At 38.5% G+C, this 26,340-nt stretch overlaps 3 protein-coding genes and 1 long non-coding RNA gene across 5 annotated transcripts; 2 read left to right on the top strand and 2 right to left on the bottom strand.

Moving 5' to 3' along the window:
- Positions 1–787: 787 nt before the first annotated feature.
- On the bottom strand, positions 788–5,049 carry LOC131333546 (uncharacterized). The gene is made up of 3 exons (XR_009201833.1): positions 4,249–5,049; positions 2,436–2,696; positions 788–1,658 (listed from the first exon to the last, which is right to left on the bottom strand). It is a non-coding gene; the product is annotated as an uncharacterized LOC131333546 (long non-coding RNA).
- Positions 5,050–10,196: 5,147 nt separating this feature from the next.
- On the top strand, positions 10,197–12,389 carry LOC131331946 (vestitone reductase-like; the record flags this gene model as incomplete). The annotated part of the gene is made up of 5 exons (XM_058365926.1): positions 10,197–10,372; positions 10,577–10,650; positions 10,943–11,464; positions 11,711–11,906; positions 12,003–12,389. Coding segments are annotated over 5 exons (1,110 nt in total), but the record flags the coding sequence as incomplete, so codon positions are not given.
- Positions 12,390–15,025: 2,636 nt separating this feature from the next.
- LOC131333475 (vestitone reductase-like) lies at positions 15,026–18,349 on the top strand. 2 transcript variants are annotated; one of them, XM_058368013.1, is made up of 4 exons: positions 15,026–15,275; positions 16,742–17,266; positions 17,675–17,870; positions 17,970–18,349. In XM_058368013.1, exons 1-4 carry the CDS (start codon positions 15,152–15,154, stop codon positions 18,109–18,111), a joined length of 987 nt encoding a protein of 328 aa, XP_058223996.1. In that variant the 5' UTR covers positions 15,026–15,151; the 3' UTR covers positions 18,112–18,349. The 2 variants fall into 2 exon arrangements, with proteins under 2 accessions (XP_058223996.1, XP_058223997.1); XM_058368014.1 differs by lacking the exons at positions 17,675–17,870; positions 17,970–18,349 and adding an exon at positions 17,434–17,661 and having other exon boundaries at positions 15,048–15,275.
- Positions 18,184–23,342, bottom strand: LOC131333476 (methylsterol monooxygenase 1-1-like). The gene is made up of 5 exons (XM_058368015.1): positions 22,824–23,342; positions 21,572–21,894; positions 20,901–21,048; positions 20,626–20,658; positions 18,184–18,812 (listed from the first exon to the last, which is right to left on the bottom strand). The coding sequence occupies exons 1-5, from the start codon at positions 23,151–23,153 to the stop codon at positions 18,753–18,755; spliced, it is 894 nt and encodes a 297-aa protein (XP_058223998.1). The 5' UTR covers positions 23,154–23,342; the 3' UTR covers positions 18,184–18,752.
- Between the last annotated feature and the right edge of the window lie 2,998 nt (positions 23,343–26,340).

The following is a 26,340-nucleotide window of genomic DNA, read 5'->3' as shown; positions in this document are numbered from 1 at the left end:
TGTTTGTTCAGACTACTCCTTCATCACCACCCGTTGGGTCCTCAAGTGGTATTGGTGACGAAAAATTATTAGGTGCCCCCAACTCCACCACACATTCGTTCATGTCGGGCGTGTGGATCTCACATGAAGGTTTGGTGGAGGGTGTTGGGTATCATGCGGCGGAGCCCTAAGACAACTGAAAAATTACTCGTAGTGACAGTGTGGCAGAGTGTGGGTTTGTCGACCTCCCTATCCCCCCTTGGGGTGGTCTGAATCTGGGTTTCAGCACTACCATAAAAGAGGCCTCCTTAAAACTGTGCTTTTTGCAGTTCCGGACCAAGTTCTCGTCTGGAATAAAATTAGGAGATGGCTTGTCAGCAGTTGGGGCACATGCTGAGTGCAATTTGCTCATTTTCAGGCCCTGTGGCAGGTCGCGAACTTCAATCACAGCAAAGTTCATGTTCACTGGAGATCTTATATCATGGATCAGAGAGCATTTCCATGCATGAGGACTAGCACATGAATGACTTGTCAAGTTATCAGTACTCCAAAAGCTTAAGCTTTCAACAATGAATGTCAAGCTATGCGGAATTTTATAGATGAAGCTGACACAGAATATGAGGGAAAGAAGCAGAATGCCAAACAGAGACACGTTGAACCCAAGATCTCTCCCAACCATAGCTTTGATTGTTTAGCTACCAGTAGTGCCAAAAGCTTACTGTTAGAAAACGGGGCCAACGTGTATAAACTTTCTTACATGATTAAGTGAAGATAGGTATGTAACAAACACTTAATGGGCTTAAGGATCTCAAGTGATAATAATAATACCATTGATGTTAAAAACAATCAATACAACTTGTCAGTAGAATGGATCTAGAACACCGATCCTTGTACAGGCAGTTTTAACAGGATTCTTCATCAAAACATGTTCTCCGAACCCCAGAAACTCCTCCATGTCCAAATACTGGGTGACAAACAAGAGACTCAGAATCTCAATAGCTCAATTCTCTCTGCATATTGAATTGTTAAATACTACTTCCGTCACATTTTGTCTGTGCATTTTCAGAAATTATTCTCTGAAATACATTATTTGTTGATGTGATTAAGAGTATGATTTTGAAAAATAGACAAACAAAATGGGACTTAAGGAGTAATAAAATCCACTGTCAGCTTAGTTTTCGCCATCTTCCAATATATTGAACAAGAACTTTGGCAGCAATGATATCCGGGGTATATTAAGCAGAAAATCGCCAATGGAATCCTTCCTTGACATACCCAGTCCTTGGTTGAAGATCCCCTATTGACTCAGTAACATGGTTCCCTTGAATCTTCATTCCATAATCAACTCCTTCAAGTTGAGTTTCAGCGCCAAACTTCATACTGGGGCCCGCAGTGGGGTCCTGAAGGAGGCAGCACAGGGAGTTGACTCTCGACATGAGTTTCTTCTCATCAGATGCTGTTGGACACTGTGTATCAACCCAGAAGGATTTGAGCAATGTTCTCCTGCGTGTCCTGACATTCTATTGTTTCCTTAAATCCAGATGTGTTTCCGGAACTCTTTCATTTTGGAATTTTGTGTCCAATGTGATTCACAAGATTGCTCATGGACATAGACTGTTGCGCCTGAAGACCGTTTCCTCCACGACTTTCATTCCCGTCTATTGCACGCAAATCCATCACTGGAAATCAGATACGGGTAAAAATCCGTCATCAATAGAAACAGTACTTGTGTAAACTGTTAATGGAAGAATGCAAATTAGCCTGGCTATGTGGATTACTTTCTTCAAAACCATAAACTTTAAGAACGTGATAGTTTTAAATATCAGCATATAAACAACATGAATATTCCACTCCACCATTGATGAACAATTATAATACATGCAGGCATTCCACTTAGCCACATATCTGGAACTTGTATCATGAACTTGAGGAAATTTAAAATGAACTCGGGAACGTTACTAGTTTTTCATTTTTTGCTTGAGAGATTCTTTCTTCAATCTTTGTTCTTTTGTTGTTTATGGGAGGGCTTAGTTATTGTCTTGAGCTGTAACGTATTCCAAAATTGGATAATAAATTATATATCCTGTGGTGTAATCCCAACGATAGGAACACAAGCATATGAGAATATAGATGTTGCGTCTCTTTTGCACCTTTTAATGATATTTTACATCTTAAAAAAAAGAGTTCATTCAAGACAGATGCAATGGTAAAAACTATTGTCTAAGAAATAGCTCAAAGTAAATACTCACGGATTCATTTTTTTGGCAACACATGTTGTTTTATAGTTTCTGCATATGGCTAATATGAAGATAGGTAGGTACTCGGTTTTCTTCCATGAAACACAACAGCTAATCATACGTTGGAGTTGGGACTAAATTAATGTCAACCACAAATGCAACGTTTAAAAAACTCAAGTTTCAACGAATAAGATACGAATATGGAGTTCAATTTTGTACCTGAGCTAGGAGAAGGAGCTTGTGGCAACAAATGCTCTGGCACTAAACCAGCAGAATTCTGTCCAATCTTGCTGCTGGAGTTGATTCCATGTCATCGAAGCTGGAGGTGGGAGATCCTTTGGCAGAGGCTTGAACGTCAAAATATGGTGAATCAAGAACCAAATCAGGCTGCCGGCTAACAAGATTGAGACGCTTATCACACTGGATTATTCTCTCATAGTTTTGTTTAACAGGCCTTGTGTGTACTGCAGAAAATGCTGCCTACAAAAACCAAAAAACGCAAGTTTCCATCAATTTGATGTTAAAAAAAACATTCCATCACTTTGATGTTCCAAAAAAAAAAAACTTCCCATCACTTTCACTGGTTCAGAGGCTTTGAACCCTAGCTACCAACACAAATCTAAAACCAAAGTTGAGAAAATTTGCAATGCAGAAAAGTGTCAGCAAGGACAGTTTATACACAAGAAAGAAGATATATTTCAATCAACACCTCACAGGTTAAAGCCCATTCCCAGAAAAAAAAAAAATCAGCAAAACAAGGGCAACTACCAGGTATACCACAAGTCAAGTATGATGTATGTGTTCCCCAAAAGAAAGGTGAACATCGAAGCAATAAACAAATTAAACAAAAAGATGGGGACAAAAAGATAAAAAGCAAATTAAAGCTAAATGGTAAGATCAATATGGTGTTGCGATTATCACGATGAGGAAATACACTTCCTTTCAAATGGATTGAAGACTGGAAACAAAATCTCAAAATGCAACATACTTTAGCGGCGTAGGTAAGCAGAATAAAATGGTTTCGCGGTGCAGGCTTGCTGCATGCATCCAGCTACAAACAGGAAATATGCTCATCATATCATTGAGGATACCACGCTCTTGGCACTTGAACTACCAACTCTAAAAACACTACAATAGTGTAACAGTACTTGTGCTTTTTTTTGGGGGGGGGTAAGGTAAAATTTATTAGAAAATCCACATTACACAATTCAGGGGCATACCCCTGTCAAACAGAATCATATAGACCAGAATCATGCAAAGCTTGAGACTAGAACATCACGAATAAAGGACAAAACAACAACTATCAACAAAATTACATGTTGTCAAAAACCCTAACTGGGACATTCCACAAGGAACACAAAGCAATGTTAGATCCTGACTTTATAATCCTTCTCCAGGAGCTCACACACACTTAGATATCAGTTTTCACCTTGGTTTCCAATTGTTGAACAGTACTCCCATAGCCTTTAAAAATTCTGCAGTTCCTTTCTCCCCAAACATGGTACAGAAGAGCAGCCAAAACAACAGGACTTATGCTTCTCTTTGCTATATCTAAAAGGATAGCTATTGGCCTTGAAAACTTGAAGAGAGAGGATCGACACTAAAAATAACCATTGATAAAGTTCCCACCTTCACCTCAAGGTAAAACATTTCTCTACAATGATAATGTGAAATAAAATAAAAAGTTCGAGTCTGTGTAGACGATGTTACACCTAAAAAATGAGAAGGGGTTATCCATGCAACCAACACAGAGAATATATAGAAGCATTCACCTAGTCTCATGAAGGTTACAAATTTACGACAAATAAAAGTTAAATAAGTGCACAAGCAAGGCACAGTGAGAATTTTCATTCAATGGTGGTGAAACTTAATCTATAAACGTACACGCAACTTTTCACTATTTTCCAGGTGAGGAAAGTTACCATCTGAAGGGCAAAAATGCATATCATAAAGGGGAAAATGACAGGAAAAACTACATCCACAACTAAGAACTATATTTTTCAAAATTTTAGTGGTGGAATCCAAAATTTACCAAATCACTGCGGTCAATTGTACCAACATGGCTCCGCCAAGATAAGCCCACTGCATTTTACCTGTGTATACTGGCTTGTCCATCAGTAAAATCTACAATTGCCTGCCATAAGGTGTGCTTCTAGGCTGTGGATTGGTCTCCTTGAAGAAGCACATCACCAAAATCTAATCTCTTCGACTAATTTATCAAAAAGAATTGAAGAGACCAGCACTAGATTGGAAACTCTAATCTAGCAAGTGCAATGGCATTGGCATACAGGAAGTATTACCTACTGATGCACCACAAGGTTTGAAAATATCAAAAACGGTTTCTTATGCACAAACACAAAATAAAGGATTCAACAATAGCCAAAGCAATGTTAGCCTCTGGCTTAACCAAAAGGTTTACAGTTATGTAAATAGGAGACAGAATTACATGCCTATTGACATAACTCCAAAAGCACAGGCACAGGCACATGAAAAAAAAAACCCCAATTCTCGAAATTCACACTAACAAGCCATAACAATGTTTACAAAAGATGATCAAATTAATAAGTTTTGACGCCCACAGAAAAGCTGTACAGATAAGTGAGGCCAGAATCGTATACAATTGGGATAAAGCTTGAGCTTTTGCATACCTGAAAATGTAAGGTTAGAATCAATTTGCAAGGATTGACGTTGGCTTGTGAATGGAGATTCAGTGAAATACAATATGGAGAGAGAGAGAGAGAGAGAGAGAGAGAGAGAGAGAGAGATCCTAGGGGAAATGGGGACACGGCTGGTATCGTACTCGCACTCATTAGACACTCCTTAGAGGGTAGCACTACCCTCTAAGAGCATCTTCAGCCTTCACCCATATGATAGTGTTGAGGGGAGAGAGAGAGAGAGGGGGGGTTGTGTTTCGAGTCTCTCAGTGAGTGCCATGGGAGGACGACGGTGGATGCTCCAACCCGGCTAATCAACCACGCCTTCTAAGCGCGTTTGTCAACGGCGACGACTGCTCGCATCTTGAACGCGAGAGGTTTCTCAGAAAACGACATCGTCCGTACTCATTGGGACTTCGCATCTTGAAATTGAGAAGTCCTTTGAAACGTGTATTTGTCAAATCTTGAGCTCGTTTCTATTTATCTCTAGGATCAAAATCGTTCATATTGTAGATATTTTTAATAAATTAAACAATTATAAAAATAATTTGAATCTAAGCCCCTTTGACGTATTATCGAATGCGATAGAAGTGAATTTGTTTTTGCGAAAATGAATTTGGCCACACTGTATCAAGCCCCTATGACAAACGGTGATTATTGAAAACGACGTCGGAAATTCTCTATAAGAACTGCGACCCGAATTCGTTAAATTGTGATCTCATTCCGATTTATCTCGATGATCGAAAGGGTTCATGTTGTAGAGCTCATCAAGAAGATAAATCGAGTCAAAGATCACATTAATCGAATGCTGATTGATGCATAATCGGGGATGATTTGAGTGAAATTGTTTTTATGAAAATAAATTTGGCCACACTGTATCAAACCCATTTTATGAAAAGAAAATAAATTATTTAGTCCGACGAAGGAAGGAACGTCCCCGGCGAAGAGGTCTCTCTTAACCTTCGATCCTTCGCACCTGACTGTTAACCAGTAAGCTAATTCCAATTTTGTGTAGATTTCTGGAGATTTATATTAGGTTCTTAGAATTGAAATGATTGCACTCCTTAGGAGAGTAAAGCCTTCACTCAAAAAGTTCGTTAGAGATTCAAACCGAGCTTGAATAAGTAACTACTCGGCTCATTTATCACCCCTAATATTTTGAGATCGGCTCTCGTCTCATAAATTAGCTAAGCTTGAACACATTTTCGAAGCTTGTTAAGCTTTAAAACCCGACTTGATCAACCTCTTGCTTGGCTCAATTGGCTCATTAATCACTCCTAATCGTGTTCTGTAGACAAAAAACACTACATAGTGTAGTAAGTTTAACTTCATTGAACCAATTTGCTTATACACCTCACAGACTTCTTCTATATAAGCACCAGGCCACATATCTCACTGGAGTACTGGAAACAACATACCTAAGAGAGAACAAGGCCTGTTGCGTATTTTTTGGATATAGTGCTCACATATTCATAAACTTGTATCTATTGTGTCCACCTATAATATCTTAGTATGTCCACATACCTTATTTGATCAGATGGGTGGTGGTTTAAATTTTTTGAGCTTCTCTTCCATTCCTGTTGACAACTAAGAGAGTACTTTTTTTGAAAAAAAATAGCAGTGTTCTAAAAGTCGGCTGCCTAGACCTTTCAGTGAGCAGCTGCATCAGGATTGCATTGATGATTAGATAACCTCAATCTGAGGAGCTCTTTGTTGTTAGTTGTCTTGAGTGGCTAAATGGCTGAGAGAGCTGCAGTTCCATGCCTCGAAAGGGAACTCAACACTCTTTGGCATGGCTTTGCTGAAATGTGCTAGGTTTAGTCCTACCTAGTTGCTTATTTGAACTGCAAAATAGATCAGGTTGATCAGTTTGCACACTGACTATTGTTGGCCAAGGTCCTGCCCCCACCTGTTGGCCCATTGAATATGGTACAGGTTTGAAGGACTGACTAGGGATATTAGCGATACATCTATCCTCTATTACGTCTGTTGTTGTACTTTCGTCATACCTGTTATTCGATTATTACTGCCAATAGCATCATCGTCGTTGTTGTTGTTGTTATCATTATTGTTGTGCTGTGGGGGCGTGGCTCCTTCCGCCACTCTAACTAGGTTTTAACTGCTGACGAGGAAATTCAATTGGTAAGCAAATTAATTCTATTTTCTGCATCTAAAATGAGGTTCAAGTTTTATCGTTTTAAACCATGAAATCCTTATTGGGGGTGACCACTTAGTTGGACAGCCAATTAGATTTTGCTTGTCTACACTTTAGTGATTCTGTGGCTTCCTCGATTCTCTGTTTTTAGCGCATAATATAGGGCTAGCAAATTTCTTCTACGTCTGTGCATCTGACATGAGTTTCAAGTCATGTAGATTTGAACAGTAAAAATCCTGATTCAGTGTGACCACTTGGTTAGACTATCCTTCAAGGGGAAGATTGCTTTTCTTCACTTTAACACTGTGTGTGTCTTACCACAGATGAACTGTGCTCACTTAGAGAATTGTCTCCATGAAGCGAGAGCGGAAGCCCAAACTCATCTTCGTGCAGCTGATAGAAGAGCCTCAGAGTATAGTGCATTGCGTGCTTCAGCAGTAAAGATGCATAGCCTTTTTTAAAGATTAAGGAGCTGTGTTTCTTCAGGCGAGGTGGTTGGATTTGCTGAGTCCTTGCCTGCTCTAGCTCATCTTTGGCCAAGTAAGTTGCCATAGCTCATCATTGGGCATGTTTTCCCTTTTTTATTCATCTTTTTCAGTAAATTTGTTTCATTCCCTGCATTATATTAAGCATTAGATGCATGATGTTATTTCCCATACTTAGTTACATGCTTGAACTAATGCATCAGGATTCAGGTCATGCCATCCTAATTTTTGGTTTCTTGATGGCTTGACATTGGTACTTGATTCAGGTTCAAATTTACAACTGCAATGTGTAGAGTACCAATGTCAAGACATAAGTGTATGGGATTCGTGTCTAACATGTTTTGTTGGACACTCACCTAGCAAGCTTCTTTCGTAGTGCGAATTACAACTTGTGTTAGCTTTCGCAGGGAAAGAAATACTATCCTATAATCTGGAGTGCAAGACAGAACGTGCTTTATGATGCGGCTCCAGGGGAGTCAATTTCTAATAGCAATCCTTATGTAACTGCATATCCGTATATTGAAAGCCTATCCCCTGTTTGAGCATTTTCCAATACAATACGTGTCGGAGCTCGGGTTTTGTTTTTTTCTGTTTAGAACATTGAATATGTTAATGTCTCAGTGAGGCTATGCTCTTTTTCCTTCAAAAAGGTGGATTGCACTATCATCCTTTTGTTACCAGATGGTTAGGACCATGTTGCTATTTCGAGTTATATAATGTAAAAGACTATGCTCTATTGCTCTTTTTTGAACTTATGTATGTGATGACATGTCCCTTGGTTAAAGCCTTGGAATTTTCCTCTCCTCAAGTTACAAAGAAATCTCCTTATTCAGAATCAAACACTGTTTGACATGGCAGGACTAATTGAGGAGATGTGTTTAACTGTATTAAACACTCAGAATCAAACACCGTTTGATATGGCACTTACAATCCTTGTGAACCTCATACATGTTTACCTATATTTTAGGTGATTGTACTCCATTGGTTAAGTGATGATTATGTTAAATTGAGATTGATGTTGAATCAGAGAAGATGATAGAAAAGCCAAACCCTTCGAAAATTTTGCCAACAGACAAGAAAAAGTATTTTGGTGAATGTAGTGGCCGTTTGGTTCTTATTCAGACTCATACAACTCCTACCGTGGTGTTGAGAATCCTTGAGATGGACAAGGACTACTGCCATTGGTTGGCTCTGGGTTAATCATTTTCATATAATCATCCCTTTTTTCTTTTTTTTTGGGAGAGAGATGTGATGGCAGTTTCCATCTAATTTGAAGATTCCTACTTGAAACTAGTTCCTCGTGAGAGACTGAACCTGAGAAAGCAGAAAAGCTGTGTTAACACCATAACCCAAACACCCCGATGGCCCTTCAACAAGGGAACCCCCAAACAGAAACAATAGCCAAAACCTTTGATCCCTTCTCTCCTTTGTGCTTCACGCTTCCAACCCTATATGGACAGCCTATTCCCTCTTTGAGAACTGTCATACATAATACTACATGTTGGAGCTCATGTTTTTTTTTTTCCCTGTTTAACTTGGCCCAAACCTTTCAAACGGTGTTACCACTGTATCATGGAGAAATATTGTTTCCGGCTAACGATTAAACACCTCATGAGAACAAAAAAATTCATCACTCCATGGCCCACACAAGAATCCCATAAAATGGCTCCGGATGGTGATTTCCTCTAGGGTTCACTGGTTCTTTATTCTCTTTCCCTGCTGTTTCAATTAGCTTAAAACAACAGCACTATTGTCTCATCCAATGTACTGCAGTCCCTTTTACTTGGGATGAGGTAATTGAGTTTATTTGTCATCAAACAGGAAAAGCTGATGAGAAGATAATTTGTATACTGGAGACTGCCCTGGTATTAACATATTTAACTATTTAAGTAGTCTTATTATGTTGAGATATTGATGGTGCCAGTTTTAAAATGTCTAAACCATTAAGCTACATTGACCGATCCCTGAGTTGGCTTTAAGTCAGCCTACCAATTATCTTGCCAATATGAATCCTCTCTACTAAGTCAAAAAATTCCCCCAACATTTTCCTGAAAGGCCTCAGTTAAATAGAAGAAAAGAATTCGAACTTAAAATTAGTACTACTAAGATCAAGCTTATCCTCCTCAACTTACAGCTTTTAGAGTCATAAAAATTCAATAAAAAAATATGACTATTTTTCTCAAAACAAAATCAAGGGGGTTGGAGTTGTTATTAATTCCATGCATTAGAGGTGTGTGGCTTTTCTGTTAGTAACATAGTCCTCACCCACATAATCCTTCAAAATGCCCTGCGCTCGAGCTCTCAATCTTTGCACTATGCTCGCACTCTCAATCCTCGCTCTCATGAATTTTAGTAGTTTAAGATGTATTTTAAAGATGCTTTTGTGCTCCTGCACCTCCACACGAGTGACTTGGGACAGGAGACAGTTTGTAAGAATAGTCGGAACCTCATTGCAAAGAGAGAATCAAAGTAGATGTGAAGAGAACTATAGTTCTAGTTGTCCACTGCTTTTTTGAATGAAGGCAATCATTTTAAAGAGCACAGGGGACTGATGAGGACTTAAAGGTAAAGTACTCTCTTTGTGAAACAATAAAGGGGTATATCCCTTCTGAAAAGAAAAACACACAGAGAGAGAGAGAGAGAGAGAGAGAGAGAGAGAGAGAGAGATGGAAGGGGATGATAAGGGTACTATGTTGCATCATGGCTGATCATGAGGCTTCTTCAACATGGCTATAAAGTTCGTACTACCATTAGGTCTTACCCAGATAAGTTCATTTCACCTTCTCAAGAAGGTAATCTGAAATTTGATCAAGAAAATGCTGCTGATTGGAGGGCAAACTTCTTGCAGATTTCAAGATCAAAGTGATTACACAGAATGACAGAATACATTTCTTACATATATCAGAATAAAATTTAAGTACATGGAAAATTGTGTGCAACTAACTATAACCAAATTTTGCTCATTAGCAAAATCCAAACTCAACAACATCCTAAAGCCAAAATTTTCACAAGCTTAAACAATGGAATTAATTGAACTTTAAAATTCATTTGACTCGCTTAATTTAGACTGATCAATATTTTGGTTTCATTTGGCTTTTTTCCAGTTTCATCTTCATCTTGTTGCATCTGTTCTTTGGCTAGTAAAATTGTTCATGAGAACTAATGGAATCAAGCTTGGTATCCTTTTCAACCAAGCCCTAGTTTAGCGTCTGCTATTCAGCCAGCTCTTTTTTGTCATAATTGTTTACATTCTATGTTGCTCATCATATAGTTTACCACATAAAGTTTGATACCCTTTTAAATTCATCAGATTTTGCATGGACTTTTAGTTCAAATTCAGCTTAGTTGTTACAATTCTGTAGCTAAGATTGCACCTCAAAATTATATATGTAGAGCCAAGTTAACATTTTTCTCACCAAATTTCATGTCCAGACACCAAGAAGGACATTAGCTTCCTCACAGACCTCCCGGGTGCAACCGAAAACCTTCAAATTTTCAGTGCAGACCTAGACCACCCCGTCAGCTTTGGCCCCACCATCGAAGGCTGTACTGGAGTCTTTCATGTTGCCCAGCCGATTGATTTCGACGACAAAGAACCAGACCAAGTCAAGCACATGAGAGCCATAGATGGGGCAATAGAAATCCTTAAGGCATGCCTAACTTCGAAGACTGTGAAAAGGGTTGTATACACTTCTAGTGCATCTGCTGTTGGTTATAACAAGGGATCAAGTGTTGTGGATGAGAACATGTGGAGTGATACAGAGTTTATCAAGTCTTTGATGCCTGTCGGGGCTTCTTACTATATTGGCAAGACATTGACTGAAAAGGCTGTACTGGAATTTGGAGAGAAACATGGATTGGATATTGTGAGTGTGATTCCTGGTTATGTCAATGGCCCTTTTATTTGTCCACGCATCCCTGGTTCAGTATCCATTTCACTAGCCATGATCATTGGTATGTGTCACTTATTGCATTTGCTCACTATTTTGTTCGAGCCAGATTATTTTAAGATACTCGCAGGTGTGAAATTCATTTTATTTTATGATTGGTTAAAGCAACAAGGTCGACTATTTTATAAAAAGTTCGATCTTGTTGTTTTAAGCAATGAGAAAGGAGCACGAAATTTTGAACAGAAGAACGCTATGAAAGTTCTTATATGCATTACGGCTACTTTATTTTCAAATTTCCTAACACATGCAGGCGACAAGGATCGATATCGATTAATTGCCAAGGTACCAATGGTGCATATAGATGATGTGGCCAGTTCGCATATCTTCCTCCTTGAGTACCCTGAAGCCAAAGGGAGGTATATTTGTTCATCCGTTGATATAACCATTGAGAAGATGTCTGAATTTCTATTAGCCAAATACCCACAATATCAAATTCCACCAGCTGAGTAAGTCTCTACATTCTCCTTTTTTCCTAATGTCAAAATTTTGAACTTTTCTGTTTCATTGAAAGTAGGCGAGGGATCGGCCTTCGTTTCATGTAGTTGTTTAAAGGAAGTTGAAGGGTTCAGATATCCTGATGGTTCATCCAAGAAGCTGCTGGATACTGGGTTTGAGTATAAGTATGGCCTTGAAGAAATGTATGATGGAGCAATTCAATGCTGCAAAGAGAAGGGGTTTTTATAGTTCATATGCTGCAAGGTAGTGTTTGGCTGATTGGAATGAAGCTGGAACAGAATGATTGTTCTCTTGAAATCCTCTTTCCGACGTTGTGTGTCTGTATAGTGTGCTCTTAACTTCTTACAGCATCAAAGAGCTTCAAAATGTTGCAAAAAAAACTATAATAGTGTCTGTTTGTTGGGTTCTTTCTTTGGCGAAGTCTGGTGTGTTATTCCTTTTCGTTAATGGGTAGTCCATGGTTCAATCTCTAACGTGTTGAATGATTGTTTTTGAATCACCAAGAGGCCACTGGCCCAACGGCATCTGGTGTGCTCTTACTTTTTTTTTTTTTTTTGGAAAGTTGATAATTATAACCACCCAAAAAAGAGACCAAGGGGATAGCCTTGAAAAATCCCCAAACATTACAACCAAAAAAACTGCTAAAATAACGAAAAAACTAACAGGAAAACTAAGGGGGCATATCCAAAATAAAGCTGGAGGACAGACGGTATCCTTAATTCTAAGGGACTCTGCTGAAGCCGTAACAGCCTTCCAAGCACTCAAGCAAGCCCGAATATCTTCTGAAATTCTCTATCAGGTAAGTCAATCGTTCTTAGAAGGAGGGAGGACACAATTTCTTAGTACTCGAATGTGCGGAATGCCCCAAGCGTAAGACTAGAACGTCGATAGCATAATAATCAGGAAGACCGGGATCGTATAGAGAAATTCCAATATAGCGGCTTTTTTGGATTGTAGAAGTAAGGATTCCGGCATTTAGACGGCCAACTTGGTTTTTCTTATAAAAGGTGGAAACTTAAAACGGGTTTTAAACTATTTTAACGGGCGGCTAGGTCTCGGGAATCAACCGACCCCCGACTTGGCTGGCTAATGCTTCTCTTTTTTAACTCAAGTGAGAGTCACGACCACGTGCTCTCACTCGGAGGATTTGGCATTAAAATCAATAGTAATTCACAAAAGAGAGCCCAGAAATGAATCGAAACTCATTTAGACCTTTTATCAAACATCCGTAGTGCCAAAGTTTCAAGTATCACACGTGGCAAGATAAGCTTGCCGACGCATGATCAAAGAAGTTAACAACTACACACTTTGAACGAAAATAAGAGATTCAATCCATCTACGAACCAACTTTATGCTCGAAGGGCAAGAGAAACCACTAAAGCAACCAAGTCTCAAGGTAGAAATCACCCATTGACCAAGCCTAATTAATTACTCACTCATAGCCACTGAACTAAGCATAATCATAAAAAGAGACATGAGAACGGAAATGAAATTAAACTTGATATTAAGCAAGATTTAGAGCGTGGCTACAACTTTAATGAACGATAAATTAACAAATAACAATTAACTAAGACAATTCTGCAGAAATTAGCTAAGAAAGCTTGAAGAACAACAATGGAGGAAACTTGGGCAAGAAGAAACAAATCTAAGGCAATAAAATCTAGATCCTATCTAAGGAGAGAGAAAATACTATTTATACCCATGGCCTTCTCTCTCCAAAATATCTCAAAAACTAACTGAAAACTGACACAAAAACACATCAGTATTGATACCGAGCAGCTTAGCAACAGCCCTCATGGTCGTCGTAACGTCCCGGTTGTATCGATACCGGATGGTTAAGAGCCCACTAGATTCTGCTTGCTAAATGGTAGATTTTGGTTGTATCGATACCGTCTTGCTTAAAGTCAGATTTTCAGCTTCACAGCTCCCAGCAGCTTTCACATCATGTTATTTTCAAGTAAAGACCACATTTTAAACATTTCTTTACTTTAATTTATTTAATGAAAATAAAGAAGTACCCCCCCTATTTGGATCCAATGGCATTGCTAGAAAATTGAGATTTCAATCCAATCAAAATGTTGACCGTAGCTTTTAGTGAAACAGAAAACTACATGTTTTTCTCTAGAAATGGCTCAAAACATGAACTTACTTTTCGAATAAAATCTTGCAAATTTGAAGTTGCTTTTAGAAATATCCAATGATCAATTACCGCCATTTTTTATCTCGAAAATCGGTACTTTTTTAGAAAGTCATTTTTTCATACTTAGACAAATTTTAAGGGGCCGACAGGGTCTTCTTTAGTTCCTTGGGTACGCAGTCGGGCCATCCGTGACGTCAAAACGAGCTTTATTCACATGATTTACCTGAAAACACTAAAAATATACCTTACGTGCAATATCAAGGAAGACACTAACTTTATAAACATAAATACGATAAAACTAAGGATTTTAGCATCAAGAATATGCATTATTTGGTGCTTATTAACAATACATCTCGATTTACTAAGAACAAGCTTATCCTCCCCAACTTACAGCTTTTAGAGTCATAAAAATTTAACAAAAAAATATGACTATTTTTCTCAAAACAAAATCAAGGGTTTTTTTTTTTTTGTAATGAAGAATGGTCTGATCCTTGCGTGCACCGCAGGATTAATCTCTCAAGCCCCCCCCCCCCCATCATTTGCTGACCCAAAGGGTTTTTACACATGGGGTGACAACAAGGGCTTTTTGCAATGCAGAAAAGTCGAACCTGGAACCTCAGGATGGTAAGTCCCTTCGTCCTGACTGATCAAGCAACTGCACTATCTCTTGGGGTTAATTTTAGGGGGTTGGAGTTGTTATTTCATGCATTAGAGGTGTGTGGCTTTTCTTTTAGCACAAACCTCATCCACATAATTCTTTAGAATACTCTACGCGAGCGTAATTTTGCTCTCACTCCTTGCTTCCACAAATTTTAGTAGTTTGGAATGTGTTTAAAATACACTCTTACGCTTGCACTTCTTTTCTTACTCGCACACTTGCACACGAATTATGTGACATAGGGAGGGATAAGTGGTAGGTGACAAAGTCCTTTTTGGATGGCATGTATACCCCACCCACCAAAATCTGTTGGTATACAACCATTCTCCTTATCACCACTGGTCTTCCACCAAATAAAAATAGCAGAATGGTAAATTAAAGTGATTAATAAGCCAAAGGTGAGAGAATCTAATATCATTCTTGAGAGAGGGAGAGAGATGGAAGGGGAACACAAGGGAGTTGTGTGTGTAACAGGTGGAACAGGATATGTAGCGTCATGGCTGATCATGAAGCTCCTTCAGCTTGGTTATAGAGTTCGGACTACTGTTAGATCTTACACAGGTATTTAAATTAGGTGCTTTAGCTTCTCAAATCGTTTACTGATCTGGTAGATGGTTTTTTTATGCCAATGAAAAGAACAAACTAAATTTCTCATGGGTATTAATCAGATGACCATGGTGACGATTTGATTCTTACATCTTAGGATTTGAACATACAAGTAGTTCTCGGGAATGAGATCAAATCTCCTGTACCTGGAAAAAGTGTCAATACCATTGTTCCTGTGCACTTTCAGCCACAGATCATGACGACAATCTGATTCTTACATCTTAGAATATGGACATACAAGTAGTTCTTGGAAATAAGGACAAATCTTCTGTACCGAAAAAGTGCACGTACTTCTGTTCCCGTGCAATTTCAACTGTGGGTTTATACAGGACAGATGCACAAATACTTTTGGGTACAGGTGATCTGGTTAATATTCTTGTTTGGCCCCATAAGAGCATTTCCAGCCTTGACCCATTTTAAGACTCAAATTTAAAAATGGGGCAAAAATCACAAAAATCTCTCTTCAATCTTTGACACAAACCCTTTCCCATTTTGGGTTTTACCCATTTTTTTCCCAAATCTGAGACAACTTTTGTCTTAACTCATTTCTCCAACGGCTAGTTAGAGAGAGAGAAAGAGGGAGATGTGTAAAATTTGGGTTTGATGGTTGGAGATGTGTCTACCCAAAATGGGTTTTTACCCAAAATTTGACTCAAATTTGAGGAAAAATATGGATGAAGACTGGAGATACTCTAAGAGCTGTATTGATTATAACTAGTTAGTAGTTATGTCGGATATTCAAGATTGGGGTTTTTGCCATTATAAGAAGAGTCTCTGAATATTCTAATGAGAGAAGTGACCTCCTTTTTGTTTGTTCGTTAGGATAAAAAACTTGCCACTAAAAGGATTGGTTAAGGTTTGTGATGAAATAGAATATAGATATCTATTCTAAAAAACAAATCCTTTTTTTTTTTTTTCTGGAGAAATCTTTACTATCTTAATTCCAACCTAACCCGACAAGGATATTAAACTTCTCTCCACATGAAATGATCCACAATCTCACGGCACCTAAGTATAACATAATCAATATAAATCAAACTGGTTTTTGAAATTTCGCGGCATCTCACAACGACCACAAAGTTGATGTATCTGAAAGTACTTCTTGTCAATTCCTTGAAGTTTCTATGTTCCAGTGTATTTCACTAGTTTGCCTGTGAAAATTGCTCTCAGTTTTTGCCAACTAAAAGTGATGGAATTGAAGCCGAATTCACAATCCCTCGAGCTTTTTACCTTGCAAACCATAGTAACACTCCTACGTACACAACAACCAACCCCTAAGGGAATAGACGGACCATTCACATGAACGTAGACCTCATCAAGTTATGTCGAGTGGTCTCTGTACTTTTATTGAGCAAGTTTCTCTACACATATCATTTTGAAAACCGAGTTTTAAGAGTGCTAATGTATGAGTTCTTGAACAGACGGCAACAAAGACCTAAGCTACCTCACAAACTTGCCATACGCATCAGAAAAGCTCCAAATTTTCGATGCAGATCTAGCCCAACCAGAGAGTTTCAATCTAGTAATACAAGGCTGCACTGGAGTCTTCCATGTGGCTCACCCCATTGATTTCGAGGACAAAGAGCCAGAGCAAGTCAAAACCCAGAGATCAATCAATGGAACCCTTGGCATACTAAAGGCGTGCCTTGATTCCAAGACGGTGAAAAGAGTGGTATACACTTCCAGTGCATCCACTGTTGTGTTCAATGAGAAAGGGGAGGATTTCCTTGATGAGAGTTATTGGAGTGATGTGGATTATATCAGGTCATTGAAGCTCTTTGGAGCTTCCTATATGATTTCCAAGACTTTGACTGAAAAGGCTGCCCTGGAATTTGCTGAGAAACATGGGTTGGATCTTGTCACTGTGGTTCCTACCTTCATTAACGGGCCCTTTATTTGTCCCCGGTTGCCTGGCTCGGTATACACTTCGATGGCTATGATTTTCGGTACGTTTTGTTTTCTCATGATCTACCTTTGCTTGCATTCTGGGTGGGCCTGAAATGAACTCACCACTGTCACACTGCGTTCTAAACACTTTTTTATGAAAAAATTCCAAGTTTGTCGCAATACATCTTGATTTTCATGGCCTTTGGTGGTAGTGTTGTGGGTGGAGGCGACCCTATGTGATGATGAAACTGGTATCGCCACACTGCATTCTGGACATGTTTCTGTGAGTCTTTGCTTGGTTTGTCTCATTGCGGATGTGGAACAGCTCAAAGCCTACAAAAACTACATGCATTTCGACCTGGTAGTTTCCGGGAAAAATTGAAGGGGGTGATCCAACCATATGCGTTCAGTCAGTTAAAAAGTCATGTATCGTATTTATTCTTCATGAATTTTCGCATATTTTTCAGGTGACAAAGATCAGTATCAGCATCTTACTAAAGTTCAGATGGTGCACGTAGACGATGTGGCCAGGGCACACATCTTCCTTCTTGAATATCCTGAGGCAAAAGGGAGGTATATCTGTACATCAGTTGTAATGACAATGGATGAGATGTCTGAATTTCTATTAGCTAGATACCCAGAATACCCCATTCCAACGCCTGAGTAAGTTCTAAGTTTTCATTCTAAATTTTCGGGGTTTTCCTTATGTTTTCCCTTTGCTGAAAGACAAAATTAGTGATGAACGCCCACTTACTTATGCAGTTCACTGAAAGAAATCAAAAGAGTCACATATTCTGGCCTCTCATCGAAGAAGCTCCTTGAAACCGGATTCAAGTATAGCTATGGCATGGAAGATATCTACGATGAAGCAATTAAATGCTGCAAAGAGAAGGGCTTTCTTTAAACATGATGTATGGTTTGCAATGCCATAAACTGCAAAAGCTTCTCTGCCTCTGTCGTGTCCTTAATTTTTTTCGCTTTTGGAGGATTCTGTTTTCGAGGAGTTCTTCTGGAAATGTATGGTTTGCAATGCCATAAACTGCAAAGGCTTCTCTGCCTCTGTCGCGTTCTTAATTTTTTTTGCTTTTGGAGGATTCTGTTTTCGAGGAGTTCTGGAAATCCAATGAATAACATTCTCTCAATCGTCTTTTCACATGATTACAACTTGATAATAACCATCGTAGGTTTCAGAAATGATGTAAACTACTTGTACTTGCTACGTACTTTACATAATAGCTCATTGTTGCAACAAGTTAGAAACTGTTTTACATTTGAAGTTTGATAAACTGCAATCGCGATAAGTCATAAAACTATTTGTACTAGGCAAGTTATACACGCGTATATTCCAAGAGGGAAGATTTTCTATACGACATTTTCTACACAACACATCAAAAATGCCCCCGAAAAAAAGAATGAAAGCATAGCTGGATATGCAAGAAATCGAGGCAGTTGGTAAAACAATGCATATGTTCGGCTTTTCTTGATCTTGAATGGAGAGTAGTACGCACCGGGACTCTTCAAAACGGAGATCGGAAAAAATGGCTCCTACTCGGCTTTCAGATCTTCCATTGAAATGTCATATTTGCCTCCAGATTTCTCCCTCAACTGATCAAAGTCGAGAGAAAACAATTAGAAACCGATCACAGTGATGTTAAGGAAATAGAATCCCACATTGCTTGGGAGTGGAATGGGTGATCACTTAATAACATCTGGGACCTCTCCATTCATTGCCAATTGGTCTTGAGTTGGACATAAAGTTTCCACACTCTACGAGTAAATAAACAAAAGCAACTTGCTTCTCTTCCATTCAACTAGACGTCCAACAGAGGCTTTTGTGCGATTTTCAAATTATGAAACTAAATAAGTATGGGTATCGAATAGGTTTCAGATACTCGTACGCTCTCAATATGCCCTGATATGAATCGGGCAAGGCAAATTAGTAGACCATATTTTAGTTAAATGTCTTTAATTTCTAATATGCGATGGACACTTTGAGAATGCCGTGGGACACTTTTGGAACGAAAACAACAGACCAATTATCATTAGGGCATTAATATATTCATACATATACACTGCTTTTACATGGAATATAGAATAATAATCTTTTTTTAGAAGTATATTAGCAATTCAACTATTCTTTTTTAGGAGTTCAACTACTCTTTGATTTCACCTGGCTTCATTATTTATGCCAAGAAGAAGACTACGATTACTACTTGTAGAAATGTATAAAATATACACATGCATCCCGACGTATTCGTATATGCTATTTTTTAGATTTTTCCTTTGTATTCGTATTGTGTCATATCCGTATCCCACGTCCATATCTGCATCTGTGATTTATACTGAAGATAAACATAAGTCATAGACAAAGTCACACCGTATTATCACATACATATTGGGATTATGCATAACCACTTTATTGCCTCTACGTAAGCAAATTCCGCTTGATTCGGTCTCCGCTCTAGCTTCATAGCTTCAAGAAATTTATTTTTGAACAACATATGCAAATAGGGTGCTTCAGAAGTACCTTCTGTTGGAAGTATTAGTTCGGATATGGGTAAACTTAAATACTTCCTCCATCCCAATTTACTTGTCTCAATTCTATTTTAACTGGATTAAAAAACTAATTATATCTTTAAAGTGATAATGAATTTTATATCCAATATGGATTTTGTTTGATAAATTTCGATTTGTTCCATAATTCAATATTTTCAAAATCACCTAAAACATTATAAATTACAAGATATAATTAATTGAAAAGTGGCACGAATTCCAAAAAATGACAAGTTAATTGGGACGGAGGGAGTACAAAACATGAATAATATATTAATATATGACCATACTTGAATGATAAAAAATCAAACTTTAGGAAAACTTATGAATTTGAGGCATGCATGAAGCGCTCTCCTTAGAAAAGAAATGTTCTCACCAGGTCACTCCCAAGATACAATGATCTTTCGAAAAAAAATTTATACAGCTAGAACTTTTCCATGAACTAAGAATCGCCCGTATGGTCAAAATACCAAATCATGTGTATCTCAATGTACTCACTATATCGTCAAACCATGAAATATACTAGTAAAAAATACTCCAGATTCTCCTAGCCCTTGTTTGCTATGCTCGCGCGCACACATATTTATTATGAAGAATAGGAATAACCCTTTAAGTCTCAATTATCCTTGACTTAATATGCCAACTAAATGATAGGTGGAAGACTTACCAAAATTTTTTTGGCTAACTTTCATCCATAAAAAATGACGAGGGGTGCAGGAGAATCACAAAAGTTTCTAACTTATCTTGTCACCTCTCAAACAAAATCAATTATCATAACAAAATGGAATTGAATGGGAAAGCATAAAACCATAAAAATTAAATCTCTAAAATAAATAAATTTCAAAACAAATAAAATAGGACACACCTTTCCGAACACTTCCTTATGGTAGCAGTATCCCTGGTGGAACACATGACAGCAAATTAGTACACGTTTTAAAAAAAAAAAAAAACACCCTTTGGTTCAATGGAAAAGAGCAATAAAACACGGAAAAACACAGTACAAACAAAAAGAAATTGATTTTCGCGCTCCACTTTTGTACGCAGGCTTTGAACATGAAGTTACTAATAATTTTACGTTAAAAGTACAAAAATGAAGAGCCAAAATCAGCATCTCAAACATGGTGATTATGGAGTAATTACCTTGTCAGTTCCATAAAGAGAGTCACAGTAAGTGAAGACTGAGGCGAAGTTGCTCTGACTTTTTTCCCCAACAAAATGGTGATAGTCATGGAACTCTGCTCCTCCATAGAATGGAATATACTTTGAGGGGCTCCATGGGAAATCATATCTGCATATAAAATGAGACCTAATTGATGAGCATTTTCTACAAGTATCTCTAGTAAACTCTTACTGTATTTCTTTCCAAGATAGTAGTAATAAGCAAAAATGAGGAGTAGGTACTTCAATTTTCCACCCGAAACTTCGGAATATACTTAGTACCCGTGTCAAAAACTCAACACTTGGGCTTCTATCAATACGGGGTTTCGTATGAATAATGCATGAGGATTCGCGATGGCCATGCTTATCGCGGCAGGGCCTGGTTAACAGTTTACTGTTTAATCGTTTGGCACTACTTTAGGACGCACCAGCTTTTAAAGAAAAGAAGAAACTGATCATTAGTAGAATTCTTTAAGATCCATGCTTGAAAAACTTTGTTTCGCGAATTCGTCTAAACGCGAGGAACCTATAAGTTTAGAGGGGGGAAAAGCTTTGCGAAACTCTATCAACGACACAAAAAAGTCAATTCCCTTCAGATTGCAGTTCAAGAAAAGCAAAATTTATCAAATCAAAGGTGGGTTGAAGAGACATACCCACTATGAGTCTCAATGGCTTCCAGCTGCCTCAGGATCATCCAGAGCCAGAGAGTGATCATGTGGCCAGGAACGATCAAGGGACCGAGAAACGATGCGAAGCCGAGGATTAAAACCTCTGCCCAGTGAGCATAGGAAGCTGCAAATCCAATGGGAGCAGTGTACTCATGGTGGACCCTGTGGATCTTATCGTAGCCCCATTTGCAGTGTAGCATCCTGTGAAGCCAGTAGTTTGTGTAGTCCTCAACAAGAACGTACACTAGTATTTGCCAGAACATCTCTGATACTGATGGCAATGCCAATCCGGTTCTTATGCCAATCGCCTGCATCAAGATACCCAAAATCAAAATTGGTTTCAGTTTGTCTGACGAACTCAAGGATCATATCTCTTTTTGTTTTTGGAATTACAAGTTTAATCCGATTCATCGAAAATTTATCTGGACACTGTATATCTAGGCCTCCTTAAATATATAGCCTAATCTGATACTTATATCGGGTCAAACAAATGGGAGTCTAATCCAACTTTTAAATGGTTTCTAACAAAGTATGGGAAGCGGCTTACATGCCAAGCTTGCAAGTTTGAATCTCATCACCAACAAGAAATTTGTCTTATCCTTAACTTGGGGGCCTCGGGATTAGTCAATGGGGCGTAAACTAGTCTAGAAACCCGAATTTGAAAAAAAAAACCCATAAAATTTTGAAACATGTTCATCCAACAATTTTGTATTGGTAGAACACGGGAAAATTAACTATTTACAAAAGTTTCAAATTTGGTTTAATTTCCGTTTTGATTATATAAAACGAAGAAAAACTACTAAAGGTAACAACTCGTCAAGAGAACACTTATGTGCATAGGAATTCAGTCATGAAAAAGTTGTATCTATCCCAAGGTTTTAAATCGCAGTAGTGAACCGCGTATTGATTGCGATAACAAAAGTATCGAATGATATGTAGCAAGAATCTCGTGAGCGGCTGTGAATTGTTCATAATCATTTTTGGCGCCAGAGCCCTTAAAGCAGCCGTAGCGGCTGTGAAGGGGGCAAAAAAATCGGTACAAAGCAATACATATCGGGAAGCGGCCAATAAGAGTGTGATTCTTCTGTAGCACGGGTAAATCAGGGCGTAGCATACCGGATGGCCATAAAACCACTACGTTGCGGCCGGTATAAAAATATCTGATCTATCCATCATATATCCAGAAATTCATGACAAATTCTTAAACCATAACAAAAAACGCCATAAGAAAAAATACCTGAACCACAGGGAAAGAGAAGAGTTGGAGGGGACCCACAGCGCAGACGAAAACGGTCATGACATCCTTGTAGCATTTGAACATGCGACACAGGTTGTTCCTGACCTTGGGTTGGATCTTGAATCTGTCGACCTTGTAGGACCTCAGGAGCTCGGCGGCGGCGCACGGCAGAGGGAGCAAAGTGTAGAAGACGAACAGGAAGATGGTGTTGTGGCAATAGAGAAAGTAGTCCGATTTGTCGGCGGAGTATTTGAACCATAATGTCTCTGCAAACGTCAGGTTCCTCCCAAGCGACGCCTCGGCCTCCCCCATTGTTTGGAATGGCAGCATTTTTGCATGGGTGTTGTTTGAATACGAGTCTTATTCTCCCTCTCTCTCTCTGGATGTAGGTGTTTTGTAGAGAGAGAAAGAGAAGATGGTGAAGGAAGAGAGGGAGAGGAATGCAGAGGATGGTTTTGCAAAAAGGAGATTGTTTTCCCCTCCCTCTTTCTCTTCTCTCTTGGATCAAAGAGAACGGCAGATGGTTGGAGAGAGAGAGAGGTGGACGGTTAAGCGGAAAAGGAGAGCAGTTTTGTGGCACAAAAATATTCGTGGTTTACAGTCATGGATTGCTGTGACATGTTTTCTTGGAAAATGATTTTTACTATCCCTTTTAATCATTCACTCTTACTCTTTCTTTTTCTTTTTCTTTTTCTTTTTCATCTACGTGAATTTACAATATTATTTTTGGATGTGTAAAAAAGTGTATTGAATAAAGAGCAAGATCGTAAATTCAAGTGGATAAAGACAAAAAAGAGAATGTGAATTGTAGAATGGGGAGTATGAAAATCAATTCATTTTTTTTAACTAGTTTGTTTGTCAGAGAGTCAGAGTCAGTTTACACGCACCTCAAGATAAAAACAAATTACTTTATTACGTATGGCCCGATCTCAAGAATCGAATCCTAATCCGTTCAATCGAACCCCAGTCATCCAGGCACGCCGGCCGGGATTAATGCTGCGGAGTTGAATGCATGTGATTGTTTAATTAATCGTACCGATAAGAATGCGAGTATGTTGTACGCATTTGTTGGTGCTACACCTCGTCATCATCAGGGTGGCCAATTATCAAAGATACTACTAGTTTCCGATTGTGTTCCTGGTCCCGATCCATAGATTACCTCGAAGTAGAAAGATATCACAAATACCAGTTACACCAATCACCAATGGTATACTTATGTAATACTCTAATTGTGACATCCTTTTTAATTGAGGTGCTTAAATGTTATATTTAATAACTTAAGGGCTAAAGTGCAATTTTTTGTTTAAATTGGTGCATGTGTGCCGTGTGTTTGTGTGAGGTGGTGTGTGTGTGTGTCATCAAAAGGGAAAAAAAAAAAAAAACAAACAAAACCCATCAGAAGAGGTTCCAACGTGAGAGAGAGAGAGAGAGAGAGAGAGAGAGAGAGAGAGATCAGCCGGTGGAGAAGAAGAAGAAAGAAGGAAAGAAAGGAGGAAATAGGTATGGTCAAATTGAAGCCATGAGAGAGGGTTTTTGAGCTTGAAGTTGGGTTTATTCCTGAAAAATTCGTGTATAGTATGATTATGCATAACTGTGTTGAACCAAATTGAATCTGTCCTGTTTTTGATGAATATTTCTTGTCGACTTTCTGATCATGTTATTTTCTGGTAATTTTACTGGAGATGCCTCTGTGAGTGTAGTTTATGCTGTAAAAATTTCAGAATTTTCTGAATAGTATGGAAAAAGATAAAAATCTTGAACCGGGCTGCAGTCAGATTCGCGTCTGGGCAGACAGCCCAGACACATGTTGGAAAAACGGGCATAACTTCTTGCTCGGGTACCGGTTTTACGCACCGTTTCTTGATTCCGAAACTAGACTCGCATATCTTTCTGAATATGTATGGGTTGTGTCGTGGTTCTTTCTAGATTATAGCAGTTTTTGAATTAAAGTTCAGGTTTTGGTGATTCTGGAATTCTGGGCAGGTTTTGTAGCTGTGTTCTTAATCAATTTTCTCATAGTTGAATATGCTTCCTGACTATGGATGCTGTTGAGTCTTAAACCTTGATCAGTTGGTGTTGTTTTGGCGTTGGAAATATTGGAAAAGATTAAGTGTGTGATTTTTAATGAGCATTCGATCGCAGACTGTTCTGCTGGGTCTGTAGTTTCTGTTTTAGATGTGTAATTTCAATGGAGCATATCTTAGTCATTCGGAGTCCAATTTGGGCAAATTTTATATCTAGATTGATGTACTAGAAGCCTTCTTGCTAGTGGTGGTGGTCTTGTAGTATTCTTTGAAACCTATAGAATTCTATAGTCAGAAATCGATCAGTGGTTCTGTTGATAATGTGTGAAATTGTGAAATTCTTGGTTTTGGGTGTGAATTGGTAAATTTACTTTTGTTCGGCAACTGCTATATAGTTGAATTGATGCAGAACATTGTTAATGTATTTGTTAAAGCCTTTCAAGTATTTCTATACTAAAATATTTGGCTTGTGCATAGGTGACGAGTCGGTGAGTCAAGGAGTACCGAAATCATAGTTGTACTTTCTTTTGGAGTACAAGGTGAGTGTTTGATTCATAGATGTTATTCTATATTGAATTGAACTTGATTGTTGGCTTAGTGCCCGGTGATTGGCTTTATGCCTTAAACTATTGGCTGTGTGCCCGGTGATTGGCTTTATGCCATATGGCTTTATGCCTTAAACTATTGGCTGTGTGCCCGGTGATTGGCTTAATGCCAAAGGCTTTATGCCTTAAATAATTGGTTGTGTGCCCGGTGTTGCTTTTAATTGCTTGGTTCACTGTTTGACTGGTTGAGATATATCTTTTAGCTGTACCTTTAATATGGAATTGCATCCATGTCTCATAACACTCCTGGATTCCATTTTGGAATCCAGTTTTGCAGGTGTTGTAGATATCCACTGCTGATCGTCGTAGGGTTGTACGCTCGCTTAGGGTAGCATGTCGGGAAGGCTGGACTAGTTTTGGCAAAATTTTGTAGATAGGGATGTAGTTGCAGCCTATGTTCATATTTGGTTTATTGTATAGTTTAATGCTTTCTTAAGACTTCCGCTGTGTTGTAAGAACGTTAAGTTTTGCGTTATCAATAAAATGGTTGTTGACTAATTTAGTTGCTAAAACTTGAGTTATAGAAATGGGTTGGTGGTTGATGTTGCACCCTCACGTCGGTTTAGGCTCATTTGAGTGCTGGCCCGGGGTGGGGTGTGACACTAATCTTTTTAAATAACGAGAAACCAAGCTTGTCAAGTTGGTTGTCTTATTTTTCTTTCCAGTGATGAATTGAGTTCGAGTCCCACGGGAAGCAGACTTGAGGTTTAGAGTTACGAATAGCCTCTGAACCTTCCGTTGACTAACATACTAATTACCCCCGTTGATGTATACCATATAAAGACAAGATTCCGTAGATTCTGTTTGTTGTTACTAGTAGGTTATTCTTTTCCGAGAAGACATTCACAACTATACCATATGAAGACAAGATTCCGTAGATTCCGTTTG

The sequence above is a fragment of the Rhododendron vialii genome, chromosome 7a (genome assembly GCF_030253575.1).
Source record: "Rhododendron vialii isolate Sample 1 chromosome 7a, ASM3025357v1".
NCBI classification, from domain to species: domain Eukaryota; kingdom Viridiplantae; phylum Streptophyta; class Magnoliopsida; order Ericales; family Ericaceae; genus Rhododendron; species Rhododendron vialii.
This window is presented reverse-complemented; position numbering and strand designations above follow the sequence as displayed.